General features: G+C 51.6%; 4 protein-coding genes across 4 annotated transcripts; all 4 read right to left on the minus strand.

Moving 5' to 3' along the window:
• Positions 1–972: 972 nt before the first annotated feature.
• L3040_009599 (uncharacterized protein) lies at positions 973–2,493 on the minus strand (the record flags this gene model as incomplete). The annotated part of the gene is made up of 1 exon (XM_007293288.1): positions 973–2,493. One exon carries the CDS (start codon positions 2,491–2,493, stop codon positions 973–975), a length of 1,521 nt encoding a protein of 506 aa, XP_007293350.1.
• Positions 2,494–3,335: 842 nt separating this feature from the next.
• On the minus strand, positions 3,336–4,215 carry L3040_009600 (uncharacterized protein; the record flags this gene model as incomplete). The annotated part of the gene is made up of 3 exons (XM_007293287.1): positions 3,336–3,524; positions 3,579–3,710; positions 4,108–4,215. 3 exons carry the CDS (start codon positions 4,213–4,215, stop codon positions 3,336–3,338), a joined length of 429 nt encoding a protein of 142 aa, XP_007293349.1.
• Positions 4,216–10,487: 6,272 nt separating this feature from the next.
• Positions 10,488–12,706, minus strand: L3040_009601 (uncharacterized protein; the record flags this gene model as incomplete). Its single annotated transcript, XM_066156026.1, has 2 exons — positions 10,488–11,264; positions 11,339–12,706. The coding sequence occupies 2 exons, from the start codon at positions 12,704–12,706 to the stop codon at positions 10,488–10,490; spliced, it is 2,145 nt and encodes a 714-aa protein (XP_066010293.1).
• A 976-nt stretch (positions 12,707–13,682) lies between these two features.
• On the minus strand, positions 13,683–15,556 carry L3040_009602 (uncharacterized protein; the record flags this gene model as incomplete). Its single annotated transcript, XM_007293284.1, has 3 exons — positions 13,683–13,826; positions 13,883–15,192; positions 15,262–15,556. The coding sequence occupies 3 exons, from the start codon at positions 15,554–15,556 to the stop codon at positions 13,683–13,685; spliced, it is 1,749 nt and encodes a 582-aa protein (XP_007293346.1).
• Positions 15,557–15,974: the final 418 nt, after the last annotated feature.

Consider the following 15,974-nt stretch of genomic DNA (forward strand, 5'->3'; position numbering starts at 1 on the left):
AGCTGTAGGCCCCCCTTTTCTAAAGGCGGATTCTCAGTTCGGGTTTGCGCTTATGCTATTTGGCACTACTCCACTCATTACTTCTCTTCATCCCTCTTTCTTTCTGTCCATCCTCGCCAAACCTCTATACCAAATGGAATCTATCTAATCAACTTCTATCACCATCCCATCCTTCACTTCCATTTTTACTTCCACATCCAAACCTCAAACCCTCACACACCCGCCCTCCCACACATACATACCCATCTAACCACGCAAACCCCCCGACCAATGTCCAAAAAGCACCATCTCATCTCATCCCATCCCATTTCCACTCTCCTCCATTCTCACCACCATATCACCATCCCTTTCAATCTATTCATCCACAAGCCAAACAACACGCCGAACCACGAGCCGGGGCAGAGGGAGAAAAACAGAGAGAAGGAATTGCCGTAGTAGCCTGGACTGGACTGGACGGAAGCTGGACGGGAGCTGGAGAGGATCCTTCATTAATTGATTGGTTGATTAGTTGGCTTCAGCAAAGAGTGCAGAGCAAAGCGCGAGGAGCGGCGAGAGGGGAAGGAAGGGGAAGGAAGGAGAGAGAGATCATGTCGTTAGTGGAAGTATGTTCGTTTGCCGTCGACGTAGAATATGTTCCGGTAGAGATAGAGAGGGAGAGGAAGACGCGGTGGATGAAAAGAAAGAGAGGAAGAAGTGAGGAAAGAAAATCAAGCGGGGGGGAAGGGGGAGGGAGCGGGGAGGGGGGGTGATTTAGTGACGATATGTTGATGTAAGTATGTATACGTTCAGCAATTGATGATTTGATTTGGAGTACATAGACCAAGTGCGAAAAACAAAAACAAAAATGAATACTGAATTGACTTACTAACTTAACCTTGGGATTGAGAAACTCCATCAAAGTAATAATAATAACAACAAGAACTCCGAACTTCTCCTCTACTCCTTTCGCCGCAATCCTCAGACCCCCCTCCCCTAACAACCCATCCCACCCCAAATCACATCCTCAAACCCAAACGCCACCTCCTTGAGCGGACTACTCGACGGACTCCCCTCGGCCCCCAAGCCCCCCAAACTCTTCCGCCTCACGCTCCGCGTATAGCACTCCTGGATACCCGCCTCGCCGAGCCCATCGCAGTCGGTACCCAGCGGGCCCAGCGCCACCACCGCCACTCTCCCCCCCTCATCCTCCTCCGCCTCAGCCTCTCGCATACACGTAAAATCGATATCCGGCTCCCGCTCCGGCTCCCGCGTCGGCTCTCGCTCCAGATCCAGCTCCAGCTCCGGCGCTGCATCCACTCCTTCCTCCCGCTCAAGTTCCATCCGGACTCGAATCTCAGCCGAGGGGGCATCCCGCGCATCATCGCCATCCCTGTTGCTATCCTCATCGTAATCGCCAGTACAGCCCATCTCAAAGTCCTCCTCCATGGACGCCACGCTCTCCGTCAGTAGATCAATGGGCACGGAATTATCCTCGCTCCTCCTCCTCTCCCTCTCCCGCAAAGACGGAGACTCAGACTCAGACTCAGACTCGGACTCGGATCCCGAGAGATCCTCTTCGCTCTCCTCCCACCGCCTCTCCTCCCTCATCTTCGCCTCCCACAGCCGCTCTTCCCTGCGCTCGTGGTGGCACTCGCTCGGGAAATTACAGTCGCGCCAGCAATCCCTACCCCCGCCACTGCTCCACCCTTGCCCTCTCCTCCCCCACGCAGAACCAAATCCCGATCTGCCAGGCCCAGGCTCAGGCCCGGGCCCAGATCCACGCTCCAAGTCCCAGTCCCCCGACGCCCACGCGCTCCCCTTTCCTCGCACATCAACACCATCCATACCGCGCATCACCCTCGTCCTACTCCTCGTGACAGCCCTCCTCATCCTCTCCCTCTTCAGAAGCCGCACCTCGCCCCGCCAGGTATTGTACCCCGCCCAGCCGCCGTAGTCGAATTCCGCGTGGCAGCCGCGACTCGCCGCCCGCCGCCTGTTCTTCCGGCGCTGGGCTCGGGATTTCCGGGACGCGGCTTTGAGTTCGAGCGCTGGGTCCGGAGTTCCAGACAGCGTAGGCATGGACAGGATGTCGTCGGGTTTCGTTGCTACTGCGGCTGGGAGGTCGGGACTCGGTGGCGATGGCGATGGTGTCGGCAGGGAGGGCAGCGAGCAGAAGAAGTGACCGTCTTCGAGACAGCGGCGCGTGACGCCGAGGCGGTAGACGCTGCGACATAGGTGACAACGCCAGATCCACGGATAAGGGAATGGAGGCGCGGTCTTGAAGTATTCGGCGGGAAGTGGGGGCGATGGGATGATGGCTCGGAGGTGTAGGCGGAGTGGGGGCGTTAGGGGACCATTGGTCGTGCTGGAGGGTGAGGTTGGCGTGGAGGGACGGGGTAGTGCTGGAATTGGAGGTGGTGAGAGAGGAGAGCGTGGAGAGGTGGGCGATTGTGAGGTCTTGTGTAGTGGTGTTGGCGTGGAAGTGAGACGGAAGACTGGTCTGCGGCGACCCATCCTGATTATATATATGAAAGTCTGTGAGATGAGACAAGATGGTGGCAAGCAAGAGAGATGATTGAGTATCGTGTCTGAGAAAAGTACGTGGTGGTAGAAAAGCTCTGCGGCTCAAGAGATCTGAAGTCTGAATTGACAGAGAATATGCCAGTTGAACCGACAGAGCTGATTTCAACACCCGACCGGGAAACTAAGCGACGATCAATGTCACGTATATATTATGCATGAAGATAGAAGAACGAGTTGCTGTAAGTGAGCATCATCCTAGCTCAGCGACCATCCAAGAGGCTGGGTGAATGAAGGAAGGCCAACCTCGTGCTGTAAGCGGAGATTTCCTTTGTTGTCAATGAGCTTTCTTTGACATCGGATTACCCGAGGACATCGCAATAAACATCACGCAGAATCAGGAAATGTTCCAGTAGCAGTGATGATGAACAAAGAAAAGAACAACGTGGGCATCTCGGCCGGTCAACGAAAAGTGTCTGGACAGCCCCAAGTCAGCTCTATCAAGTCTTTGCGAGGTTGACCCACCATATTTTCGGCTCGTCACCCCAAATCGTGCCCATCACCTGAGAGGAAAGAAAAAATGGTATTGGTACAGCTGCAGCAAAAGCTTCGAGCCCTCTCTTTTAAGACCTCCCACAAGTCCGCAGGAACGCGCATCGTCGCATCCGACGTTCATAACGGAACCGACCATGCGGAACCAGCAGCAAAAGCGAAAAGCAAAAAGGAAAAAAAAAAACCCAGACACCCCCGGTATCTTCCCTGACCCGCCCATACAATGAAAAGAGAATCAGATGTCGTAGTTGCCTAGCCTCAAATCAAATCCAAAGACCCAACATTCATGCCGCTTCCTCATTCTTCTTCTTCTTTTGTTCGACCTTCAGGAGCAGAGCACGGTTGATGTGTGGCAGGACACCTCCGAAGGCAATGGTAGCACGGATGAGGCTGTCGAGTTCTTCGTCACCGCGGATGGCGAGTTGGAGATGGCGAGGAGTTATGCGCTTGACCTTGAGATCCTTGGCAGCGTTCTGCACACAATAGATTAGCGCGACGCATGCAGACAGACCATAGAGTTGACTCACTCCTGCGAGCTCAAGAACTTCGGCAGTCAGGTATTCGAGGACAGCGGTAACGTAGACGGCGGCCTTGGCCCCCACGCGCATCTTGTTCTGAGTATTGTTCTTGAGGAAACGCTTGACACGACCGCAAGGGAACTGCCGCACAGAACGAGTTAGCACATCTGTGGTTCCCTTCGCGCGTATGTTTTTGGCCCTGCAAATTTGGAAGTTATAGAGTTCTGATTCTGCAGAGTGCTGGGAAGGAATCCAATGTCTTGGATTTGTTGATATCGCGGCGCGTCGCAAGTGATCGAAGTTGAGGCCCCTTCAGCAGATAATCCGATGATTTGTATGCCCAGAAAACCTGCCGCGCATCGCGTTCTCCTCCACGTCCATGCTATCGTGCCTTTTGGTTGTTGCTGTTGATGCAAATGACGCGCACGATGCGGGGAGTAGGTATCGAGAGTCCGCCGTCGAACCAGACCTCATAAACCCTCCAAAATGTAATGCAATGTCTCCAAGGATGCTGCAGAGAGATTTGCGCAATACTAACCTGAAGTCCCGCCTTGCTGGAGTGACTCTGCTGCTTCTTTGAGGCATCATGACCACTCTTTCCCCCAGAAGACTTTCCGCCCGACGATTTTCCTTTTCCACCGGCCATGGCTGATGATTAACGAGAGGTGGGAGATGTTTCGCTCAAATTTTCGAAAGGTGGATGTCGATGTTTGTCGTGGGATGGAGCGGCGACGAGATTGTTGTTCTGTGAGCAGCGCGTCGATGCGAAGATATGCAGCGGTTTGCTAGCGCATTTTGGCCGAACAAGCGAGCCGGCTCTGGAGGGGAATTTGGGCTGATGAGGAGGGAGAGAGGCCAACCACCCCCAATATCTCATCAGAGAATACGGGGAGTAGCTCGGAGGATAGGGCCGGTTGCAATAAAGAGATGTATCTAAGAAGAAGACATCGAAAGGCAGAGCTGGTCGAGAGACAGAAACATATAGGAAGGGGATCACCAGCATCAGGAGGGTTGGCGGTGCTGTGCTCTTGGCACCCGCAACCCCAACGCCATGCTGGTGGTGAGTGACTTACCTGTTGGGGTTCTGGCAGCGATTCTCTTCCCATCCAGACTGCATCTTCGGAAAGTTGTTAGATGGTGATGTCGTGTTGGAGTTTGAGGTTCGTCGTGTTGGGATTCGTGCGCAACGAGATGTCCGGCTGTGTGCCTCAGGCATCAAGTCACGTGTGCCAAGAATTCCCGTGTTGCGCATAGCACGTCGTTGAGTCCATTCCATGAGGTATATATATATACCTATAGAGATAGAGAGAGAGAGAGAGAGAGAATCCCACGATCATGGTTAAACATGATTTCTATCTTGCGACTCGCTCTTTGCCCTGTCGATCTGTATAGCTATGAATTGAATTTTCATCCACTACCCATCCCCAAGCTGCATATGGTTTCGTAACCGACCGTATTCGAGCACTTCCCCAAAAGGATCAAAGCCAAGTCAGATGTAAATATCGGCGTGCGCGGTAAGGCAAGTAAGCAACGTCTTGTGGTTGAAGCCATCGACCAGGTATACTACATATCTATGCTCGTTGTCCACGGTCCAGAGGGAATCGACGTTATGGTTGAGGGAGTGGACCAGTTGACACTTGACACTTGACAGTTACCAAAAGCAAACCATGTACCCAGAAAAACCGTCGTATATTAAGAGTAGGAAATAACTGCTTCATGAAATACAAGTGTGATCTTCCATCATGTAGTTTGAACATCTACTTCAACTCTTCTCGTCACCTCTTCTCGGATACCACTCGCGCCGACCCATAGCCGATCTAAACTTCGGTACGATACCTCAGCTGCGTACTCGGTAGACTTCCTTCTCTCCCATCTAGAGAAAACAAAACCTCGCCTTCCGCCCAAGATACTTTCTGCTCAGCGTCGACACCCACCACACTCATTTAGATCGATTTACGTCGAAACCAAGACAGCAAGCAAGCACAGCACCATCGCCATCGCCATCGCCATCTCGATCTCAACCTTCAAACAAGACAAATCAAGCCTCAAGAAAACCTCCCCCACCGCCGCAATGGGAATCCGCGTGAGCTCCCCTTCTCCTCTTCCCCCTAGACCGAGCACTTCAAGTGGAACGACTCCCGATACACCACTCTCGTATCCACACAAACACAAACCCCAGAAACATCACACCTACCCCATATCCCATCTCCCATATCCCATATCACACTCAAAAAGAAAACAAGACAAAATCAAAAAGATGAAAACGGCAAGCAAGCTAACGCTGTCTGCGCCACCAGGAACAACTAGCCATCAACTCCTTCTCCAGCGGTATGACAGCCGTCGAGGGCTTCGCTACTGGCTGTGTCATCACGGTCTTCATCCACAGCTACTTATACTACCGCCGTCAGAGGACCTTGCATCGGCGCGGGCAGTGAGTTGTTTTCTTCTATCCACATCTACCGACCTACCTACCTCCATCACTTGCTCTTTCCCCGGCTGTTCTCAGTTCTTGGGTCTTGGAGTTTAGATCCCCCCCCCTTGGTGTGATCATTTCTAATGTGGTTTGATTCCGGCCTGCGATTCTGATTCTGATTTGGTGTTGTGTTGTGTTGTGTTGTGTGATGCTCTGTTCTGTGCTTTCGTTCTGCCGCGCTGTATTTGGCAATGTTGCGCTGTGCTGTCTGTTCTCTCTTCTCCTCTCCTCTCCTTCTCTATCTCATCCCATCCTGCATTCCATCCCACCACAAAATCATACAAAAAAAGCTAACCATTCCACCTAACTCCCTAGATCATCCTCCCGCCGGCGTCATCACGATGAGGAAAACGGCCAGATACCACTTCAAGACAGAAACGTAGAGAACCTCGACTGAAGCCGAAGGAAAACACGACAAGAAAGATGCAATCAATCACAGACGTTTGTGTCTACCGATATGTATATATGTATGTATGTATACCGGTGTGCGTTCAGGGTAGAAAGATAGGATAGGATGGAATTCCTGGATGCATGGCCAGGCATGGTACGGACAGGATCAGGAAGTCACTTGTTCGTTTCTCGGTATGCCCGCGCTTGGCTTGCTGTCTTCATCTAGCGCAGCGCTCGCTCAGCTTAGGAATGAACCCGGAATCACCTACCTACCTACCTACCTACAGTCTCTCCGGCTCTCTTTCGTTTCGCCTATTACCCATCACCCATCACCACACCACCGCATCTTCAAATGCCTCCTTTTGCCCTGCCCTTCCCTGGCTCTTGCTCTTCTTACATACACTATAGCCCCTCTCCTCTCCACCATCAACGCTACCACTACCATGAGCGCTAAACAGATCCTGCTCTAAGCCGATATATTCCCCTCTCTTTTCCATTTCCATTTAAATGTCCCAAGCCGACATCGTCTAGCATCTCCCCCTCGACCGCAGAGGTAGTAGTAAAGGTAACATCGGGACTAGCACTGCAAGCTGCAGACACGATAGATGAAAGCGAGCCAGAGGATTAAATTGGTTCGTGAGGCGTGGGTTGCTGGGTTGAGGTTGGTGGGGGGCTGGGGGGGTTGTATTGCCATATATGTATGTATGTATGTACCCACGTTGGGTGATATATGTATATGTATATGTGTGTGTATTTTAGTATGTCCAATCGTTAAATCGACGGGTGTGATCAAATAAACCGGACAGGAAAGGACAGGAAAGGACAGGAAAGAGGACCGGAAAGAAAAATGCTTACAGTTCCTATCCACATCCCCATCCACATTCCCATTCCCCAGGAAGTGAACGGCCCGGCCGCTCTAGACGTGGTTGAAGACGAGCAGATCTTGGACGAGAACGAGCACGAGCCGCCTGGGAAGACGAGCAGGCCGAGGACCCATGCTGCTGCTTGCTCCCTTGCTCTGCGGTTAGCGGTGCATTTATGTGTGTGTAAGTGTGTGCTTGTAGAATTCGAGGTCGAGGTATACACAACCAACCAATAAACTAAGTCATATATAGCAATCATCGATATCCGGAATACTATCCACCCAGTAATTCATGCAGAGAGAGCCCCAGATTCAGGTTCAAGTTCGAATTCAGGCTCACCTCGTCAAAAAAAAAAAAAAAAAAAAAAAAAAAAAAAACCTAGTATCTATAATAACATCATCGACGAGACGAGACGACTATCATATCAGACCTGCTCACCACCAACACATCTTTGAAAAATAGAATTCAGCTCTCTGAACTTGCTCTACGAAGAAAAAGCTGCTTTCCGAAGAGAGTGATAACCAACCCGCTTCCTATCTCTCAACGTCCAAGAACCATCAGCGCATTAGCTATCAAATCTGTCTGTCAATGTCCTCCAATCTCCTCCAATACAATTCAATTCAATCCAATCCAAATCCCCATGGCAGCGGCAGCGGTAGCCGCGGCGCGTTCACTGCCCCCGTCGTCGCTCGCTTATTTACTCATTTGTTTACATACATATAAACATACACACATCCTCTCCATCCATGCCTACCTCAAAAACACAAAGGAAAAAGAGAAAAAGAAGAAAAAAAAAAGGCATAAGAAAAACCCTTCCGCCCGCGCTCCCCTGCAATTAAGGTATTAGCAAGCCCGTCCAAGCCAGAAAACAAAACGCCCAAGTCCAATCTAGTTCCCCGCAGCAACTGATAGCCGAGAAGCGGTCAAACCGCCATCTCTCGCGATAACGCGTTTTTACAATCCCCTTACAACAGCTATAAAAATGCCCCCCTCAACGCATCCTTCTCGCTACGACTTTTTATGATCGGCTTATTTGATATCGTTTCTTTGTGTATTAGTAGAGGTTGGTTATCGATAGCTTTGCTCGCGATGCAAATCCGATTCGTTTATCGCGAGAGCTTTCGAAATGCTTCGTCGCGCGATTAATCATATTCGAAAGCAGGTAGTATTGCGCACGGAGAGTAGATCTATACCGAAAACTGCTCCGGCGAAAATTGTGTTTGTCGTTCGATGAACGAATGTGTGTCATAAATCGAGGTTTTTGAAGCGAGGATATGTAAGTATTTGGGATGGTTTTATGCCGAAGTCTTCGAAGCTAAAGTTTAATTGATCTTTCGAAAATTACGACACAAATATTAACTTTCATGTAATAAAGCTTTGATCTATAGGGCATCAGAGTTTCGGCTTTATTTTAGTTAAAGGAGTATTATTTTATTAATCAATTGGCTAGTTTATTCTCTCGATTTTAATCCGATGGAGCACGTTTAATAGCATCTTTAAAAAAAAAAGCTCTATTTAATGTTTTCCGACGTTGCGATCGATGTAACGAATTCAAATTAGGTAGAGCAAGAGATAAAGAGTTGTTCATAAGCCGCAAAAGATAAATTGAATTAGTCGTTATTCGATAGTCTGTATAAAAGTATGCCGGATAGAATCAAAGCTTACATCGCGGCTAGAAGCTAGCATACTAAATATTAAGGTCCGCACGCATTCGAACGATCAAGCAAAAAACTAAAAACAAATAAAAGAGATCTAAGGAAGGGAATGGTGCTATTTTTGTTTGGTTTGCATTTGTAATTATTACGAAATCGAGAAGTGATAGCTGGATATTTAAAATTGATTTTGAATGTTCTCGCTTAAGTGGCTAACAGCAGTTGCCTAGTACTGTACCAGCTAAAAAATAATCATGTATCAATCAATTAATCAACCAACCAACCAACCAATCAGCGAACTACTTATCTATCTCAATAACTCACTCAACAGCTCAAGCCTTAAGTTCACTCACTCGCTCACTAACCCACCACTGAACGAACTACCGGTATCAGCACCACCATCTTGAACAGCAGCCTCTCGCCGATTCAACTGCTAATAAACAAACAAGCAAACAAACAAATCCCAACCATCTCTCCTCTCCTCTCCGATCAGCAGTACCCTACCCTACCCTACCCTACCCTACCCTACCCTTCCCATCCTTTTCCAAGTTACCATCGGGAGGACATCAGCACGGTACGCGAAAAACCTACCCACCTCTTCAATCCAATCCAATTCAATCCAATTCAACCCAATTCAATCCAATTCAACCCAATTCAACCCAATTCAATCCAACCCAACTCCCCATCACCACAAACTAGAACCTCTCTAGTGGCCCGAACAAACGAACGGAACGCGGAGCCCTACCCCACCCCATCCTACCCTACCCTACCTTACGTACCTACGATCTTGCTTTCACTCACTTCTAAGTGAGTTTCTCATTCCCCTCCAAAAAAAAAAAAAAAAAAAAAAAAAAAAAAAAAAAAAACAATAAACAAACACCCATCCATTCAATCAACGAGTATTTGACTACCGCATACCGATCCGTCAGTCACCAGGTATAGACGCGAAGCGCTTCCACAGACCTTGACTTTTGCCTCCCTTTTTATTAAATTATACACATATATATATATATTCTTTACCTCTCCTCTCCTCTCTCCTTTCTCCTTTCTCCTTTTCTCCCCCCTCTTTTTCCTTTTTCCTTTTCCTTTCCACAAAAAAAAAAAAAAAAAAAAAAAAAAAAAAAAAACCTTCCCTTCCTTTCCTTTCCCTCCCTCCTCCCCTTCCCTTCTTCTTCTTTCTACATCCCATCCCATCTTTATTTCATTCTAAGCGAGCCCCTTTATGACGATCAACTACCCACGATGAACTATCACGATTGATAACCACGATTGATAATTAAAAATACGATTATGAACGCGGATGCGCGTCTGGCCCCCGCCCTCGTCCTCGCCCTCTACATATCCTACTTTCAATCTCATGATGAACGTTACAGTTACTTCGTGCAACCACGAGAATAGATCACTTATATCACGTGATCCGTCGTGACGGCTGCGCATTCATACAAGCAGCAGGCCTTAATAGAAGAATCGTCCCGATGCCTATCCCTAACGCCCCTCCCAAGCACCAAACCCCAAGTCCCAAACCCCAAACCCCACCACTTCAATCACCCATCTCCTCTTCCTCCCCCTCCACTCCCTCCATCCCCTCCCCCGTCTCCGCATCCACCTCAATCCTCTCCGCATAGCCCGGCACAAACCCGTCCTCCCCAACAACCGGCTGCAGACTGACCCCCAGCCGCTCACACCACGCCCTTACCGCCTCCCTATCAATCCTGACTCGGACCGTCTCTTCCTCTTCCCCTCCCCCCTCCCCCCTCCCCTCGCTCCTCCTCCCCCCCGACCGCTCCACGACGCCCATATCCCTCAAGACGCCCAAGCAATCCTCGGCAGCGATCCACGTCTCCCGACTGATGACCTCGATGCCCACCACCTCCGGCTTCCTGATCTTGCCTCCCCCCTTCCCCCCCTTCCGGCCGGACTCCGGCCGCGTGAGGATCCACCGCGCGACTTCCGCCCCCCAGAAGCGCTTGTACCCTTTGCGGCCCAGTTCCGAGATGGGCTTCTCCGGACCGCCCATGATGCCCTCGCGTCGGGCGATGGCGTACGAGACGCCCATGAGGAGGGCGCCGAGGCCTTTGCGCTGCCACGGCGGGAAGATCAGGATGCAGGCGAGGTTGTTGTTGTCCCAGGACATCTTCTCCTTGGAGAAGAAGCCTGTGATCTGGGGACTCGGAGGGCTGTTGGGGTTTGTGACGTGCGGGGAATTGGCCGGGGGCGTGTAGACGAGGAGGAAGTAGTTGAAGCCCGAGACGTCAAAGAAGACGGATTTGTTGTCGAGGAAGAGCTTGGCGAAGAGGGAGAGCTTCTGGCAAAAGAGCTGGGGCTTGTATCAGTACTGCCATGTTTTCTCCTAGATGGCGTATTTGGGTGGGCATATGAAAGGCAACTTACCGTCTCAACACCCCCATCAACCTCCCAGACACTCCAGTCCCCAGTCGCACCTCTCACCGCACCCTCCTCCCTCCATCCCCCGTGCACGTAGACCTTTTTGCCCGGAATCCCCTTCTCGCAGCACCGACAATGCCTCACCCACTCCACCAACACCTTCGCGTACCCAAAACACCGCCTACAGACGTAAAGCTCGCTGACCACAATACCTCCCTTGTCGCTAGGCCCAACGGTGAGTGCCTTCTCCCCAATGATCTCCTTAGGGTACCACGACGGGTACCACGACTTGAACGTCACGTCCCCAAAAATCACATTATCGATATTGCGCTCCAGGCCGTCCGCATCCTTGTCGTCCTTCGTAGACTTATCGTCGATGCGCAGCTCCAGCTCCATCTTGCGCGGCTTCTTCACCTGTGGTGGTTCGGGCTCGGGTTCGGGGTGGCGGGGATCAACTTCGATGGCAGTCTCTTCCGCGATGCCGTTCATCTCTTCGACGGGCCGTTTCACCAAGCGCGGCTCGTCGAGCTTGACCACACTCCCTTTCCTGCCCCGCGGACGGCCAGCTCTGTGTCCCGCCGCAGCAGCATCGCCGCCTCCCTTCGAATGACCTCCGTTTGAAAGCTCCGGTACGCCCCCGCTCCTCAAACCCCGCGGCCTCCCGCTCCGCAGCTGGAGCGGCCCTTCGAGCGCAGGCACCATCTCCAGATCCACCTCCCGGACCAGCGTGCTAGCACAGACAGCGTCCTCCCACTGCCGACCCAGCAACTGCCTGACCCGATCCCGCTCGGCGTCCTCCTTGCGCTGCGCCTGCTCGAGCAGCTGCCGCTTGAACTTCAGCACGTATCTCTTGGGCTGCGGGTGTGGTTCTGGCGAGCGTCTCGGGAAGTGGGTTGGAGCTTGAGCTTGAGCTTGAGCTTGAGCTTGAGCTGGCACCTTTCCTCTTCCACTTCCACTTCCACTTCCTCCCTCTTGCACCACCCCCTCCAGACCGCGCCTCCCCGTCCTGAGATCCACCGTCTTCTCACCCGCCGGCCAAGCGCCCCTGGACCGCCCCGTCGTTTTCGTAATCGCAATCGCCGTGTCCGAAAGCACCGACGCAGCCTTCAAGCTCCGCTGCGCAGAAGATACCCTCTGCGTCCGTCTCCTCTCCCGCTCCTCAATCTCCTTCTCCTTCTCCTTGAGCGCAGCCTGTCCCCGCTCGCTCAATTGTCGCTGGCGCCGCAGACCGCTGGTCCCTCGTGGTGGTATCTCGTGCGGTTGCTGTTGTTGTTGCTGTGGTGGTCGGAGAGGTGTGGTGGTGGTGGTGGTGGTTACATCCACGGTCCCCTCGCGTTTCGCGGTAGCACGCCCCGACGCTACCTCCTCGCCCATCACTCACTTTCTTGTGGCACATCGATCGACGTGCAGCGCCAGCTAGACACAATACTTATTATCGCGTCTCTCTCTCTCTCTCTCTTCTCGTGCACAAATAATTATAAGAAAATCTCAACCCGTCCCTACCTAACGTAATCTCGTTCCGTAACGCAAGCTCCACAGAAGAAGGAGGAGGAGGAGAAGAGAGCACAATCGGAAAAAATGGGGATCGTTAAAAAAAAAGATTGAACAAGTTTTTTGCTCCTCGATGCGCCACTTGTTAGATCCTGCAGTTGCACCCAAGGAAAGAAAGGAAAAAAGAGAAAAGAAAAGTAAGAAAGTAAAGAATCTCAATACCTAAGTAAAGTGAGTAGATGAGTCAGTACGGTAGGTAACACACCGGCTCGACAGTGGGATGAGAAAAAGGAGGGGGAGGGGTCAATCAATTCAACAAGTTCCTTGATTTAAACGATGGATAATTTAACCTACCTGGGTGGCATTTTTGTAAAAAAAAAATTTAGTTTTTTAATATAAGTAGCTTTTTTTTTCACTTAACTAATAGAAAAAAGTTTATGACACTTAAGAGAAGAGGACTACCCAGTTACTTCTCTTCATACCTACTACCTTACCTCTATCTACATACCTACACGCATACTTGCAAGTAATCAAAACGAAGCAGAGATGAAGCAGAAGAAGAAGCGGAAGAAGAAGGAGAAGATGATGAAGAAGAAGGGAAAGGTGATTCTAACATCGCACCTCCCTGTCCCTCCTCCCTGAGAGATCGTAAACGAGTCGAAAGTCGGGTAAATAAGATTAATAGTAGCAAGCCAACGTTGTACAATCTGCCACCAAACCATCGCCCTCAAACCCATCTACCCATTCCATCCTTCGATCTTCCACCCTCCAAAATGCACCTAGCCCACGCCCATCCGGTAGTCCCATTGTGTACAAGCGAGAGCCAAGCTCGGAACGAGAAATACGTCGGATCGGATCTCTACAAGCCCTCAAACTCCCCGCCCAGATCGTCCTCGTCTAAATCGCCGTCCTGGATCTCCTTGGCCATCTCGCGCTCGCGCTCGCGTGCTTCTTGGGCATTCTTGAGCTCTAGTCTGTGTTGGTTCATGGGGAAGCGCATGGCCTACATATTGTTTAGCAAAATCTCCCCACACCAGACCGCAATAGAGAATAACATACCTTGACACTCTCATCGTGAAGCGTGAGACAAGCGCGGATGCGTTCGTGGAACGCCACTCCCGGCTCTCGCGTGGCATAAACATCACCCACCTCCTTGCTCTTCATGAATCCCCTCTCGCGATCCAGCGAAGCCTCTATGACACCATCCCGAATAGCCTTGGCCACGATGTACTCCGCAGACTCCTCGCTGTCCAACTTCAGGCGTATGCAGATGTCGCGGAGAGAGATTCGGGAGTAGGAGAGAGACATCATACGGATGCCTGTCTTGATGACGTTTTGGCGGAGACGAAGGATAAGAGTGTAGGTGCCATCGCGTCTGAAGGTCCCTGCGTGTTGCTTGATGACAGTCTCGAACTCGCCCAGCAGACCCACGCGGACGGCTTGCACAAGCATCAGATATGGCTGGAGGGCACGCTCTGTGCTGGCGACCCGGAAAGTGGCACGCTCGGGAATGTCTCCCATCAGCAGCTGGACCACAAGCAGTAACTTCTGCGCGGTTTGCGCGAAGCCTGCAGCACTGGGACTCGTAGGAGCCTTGCGGGTGGCAGCGATCAGATACTCGTGAGCCTCGGTGTAACGCAATTGAATGGCCCGAATGCGACCCTGGTAGTACAAATACCGAGCAACCTGGTTATTCGACGCAGTCTCAGGGAACTGGGTATGTGACAAGAGAAGGTCAGCCTGGGCAATATGGAACGTCGAGAGGTAGTTTCTTAACAGGAGCACGATGACCGTGGACTGCGTGTCGATATCCTTCCGCAGGACCGCGGTTCGGAGGGCAGAGAGCAGGGTTGGTCGGAGAGCTACGACGGGCGATGATGGAGAAGGAGGGGCGGGGAGCATCTCTTCGCAGAATAACGAGTAGTAAAAGTAGACACGGGCCGTGAGCGAGTCCAAAGTCCGACGGTTCAAAGTGTGTATCCGCGCAGCAAGATTGGCAGAGAACTCAGCACCCTTGGTATGGACCTTGTTATCCAGAAAGTAGATTTGGATCAGGATTCCGAGGAAGATGTCGATTTCAGGGATGATCTCCTTCTGCTCCTTCTTGATGCCACCCTTCTTCGCATCGCTGTCGATCTCCACCTCGGGCGAATCTGGCTTTGTGCATGCAGCATTTTCTCTCCCAAGGGCGAGCAGTAAGGACTTTGCAATAGGGCTGGCGGACGGGTAGGTCTCGGTGATGACTTGCGCCAGAATGTCAGGTGTGAGGCGTTTGCGGATGGACGAAACAGATCTGAGAGCTCGGAGGGAGAATCTGGCATCGAACAGCGTAACAGCGCGCTCCAATTGTGGGAAGTTGCTCTTGATGTCTACACGAGGAGAAGCTCGCAGTCAGTATCCAGCACCTGCTCGGGGAGGGCCCATGAGTGATTACGCACCTGCCACGGCCTTCGTTACCGGATCGACCTTGACAGCAAGATCCTCACCCTCAAGCTCGTCGGTCTCATCCATCGCTACGTCTCCATCGGTGTCTTTCGGAGGAGGAGCAGAGAGCTTCGAGCCCTTGGAAGGCGGAACGACAACAGTCATTTCTTCCTCGCCCTCCTTGACCTTCTTCCCCTTTCCACCCTTGAGAGCAGCTGGCGCATCATCCGTCATCTCGACGTCCTTGCTACCAGTGATACCGTTCTCGAGCTTCTTATCCCCGTTCGTATGAGGTGTCTTGCCGGGCATATTGACTGATGAGCGTCCTGGAGGCGCCCTTCTGTGACGTATTATCGACTTTGGGGTCGGGACCGCGTTGATGATGCTTCAAGGAGGCGATGGGGGTGGAGAAGGGGAATCGAACTCTGGGTATGCAGGACAACACTGGGAAATGGCGAGAGGGATCGCGTCTTCCACCTTATATTGGCTGGATGTTGTTGATGTTATCGTCGTGGGGTGGGAGGTGGTTGACGGAGCTGGTCTTGCACATTACAGCATGCTGAAGCTAAAAGGCTGCATGGGAGCCGCGAATGCAGCCGTGCCTGGAGACGGACCCACTTTGAGCTGGCTACCTCCGTAGGTCTTTCTCAAAGCGCAAGCGGGCTACAGAGAGACCTCCCCTCGCTCTTACAAGCACCAGATGCCCAGATGGAATACGGGTATTTTC

Source organism: Drepanopeziza brunnea (genome assembly GCF_022702325.1).
Source record: "Drepanopeziza brunnea f. sp. 'multigermtubi' strain 214-2 chromosome Unknown ctg19, whole genome shotgun sequence".
NCBI lineage: Eukaryota > Fungi > Ascomycota > Leotiomycetes > Helotiales > Drepanopezizaceae > Drepanopeziza > Drepanopeziza brunnea.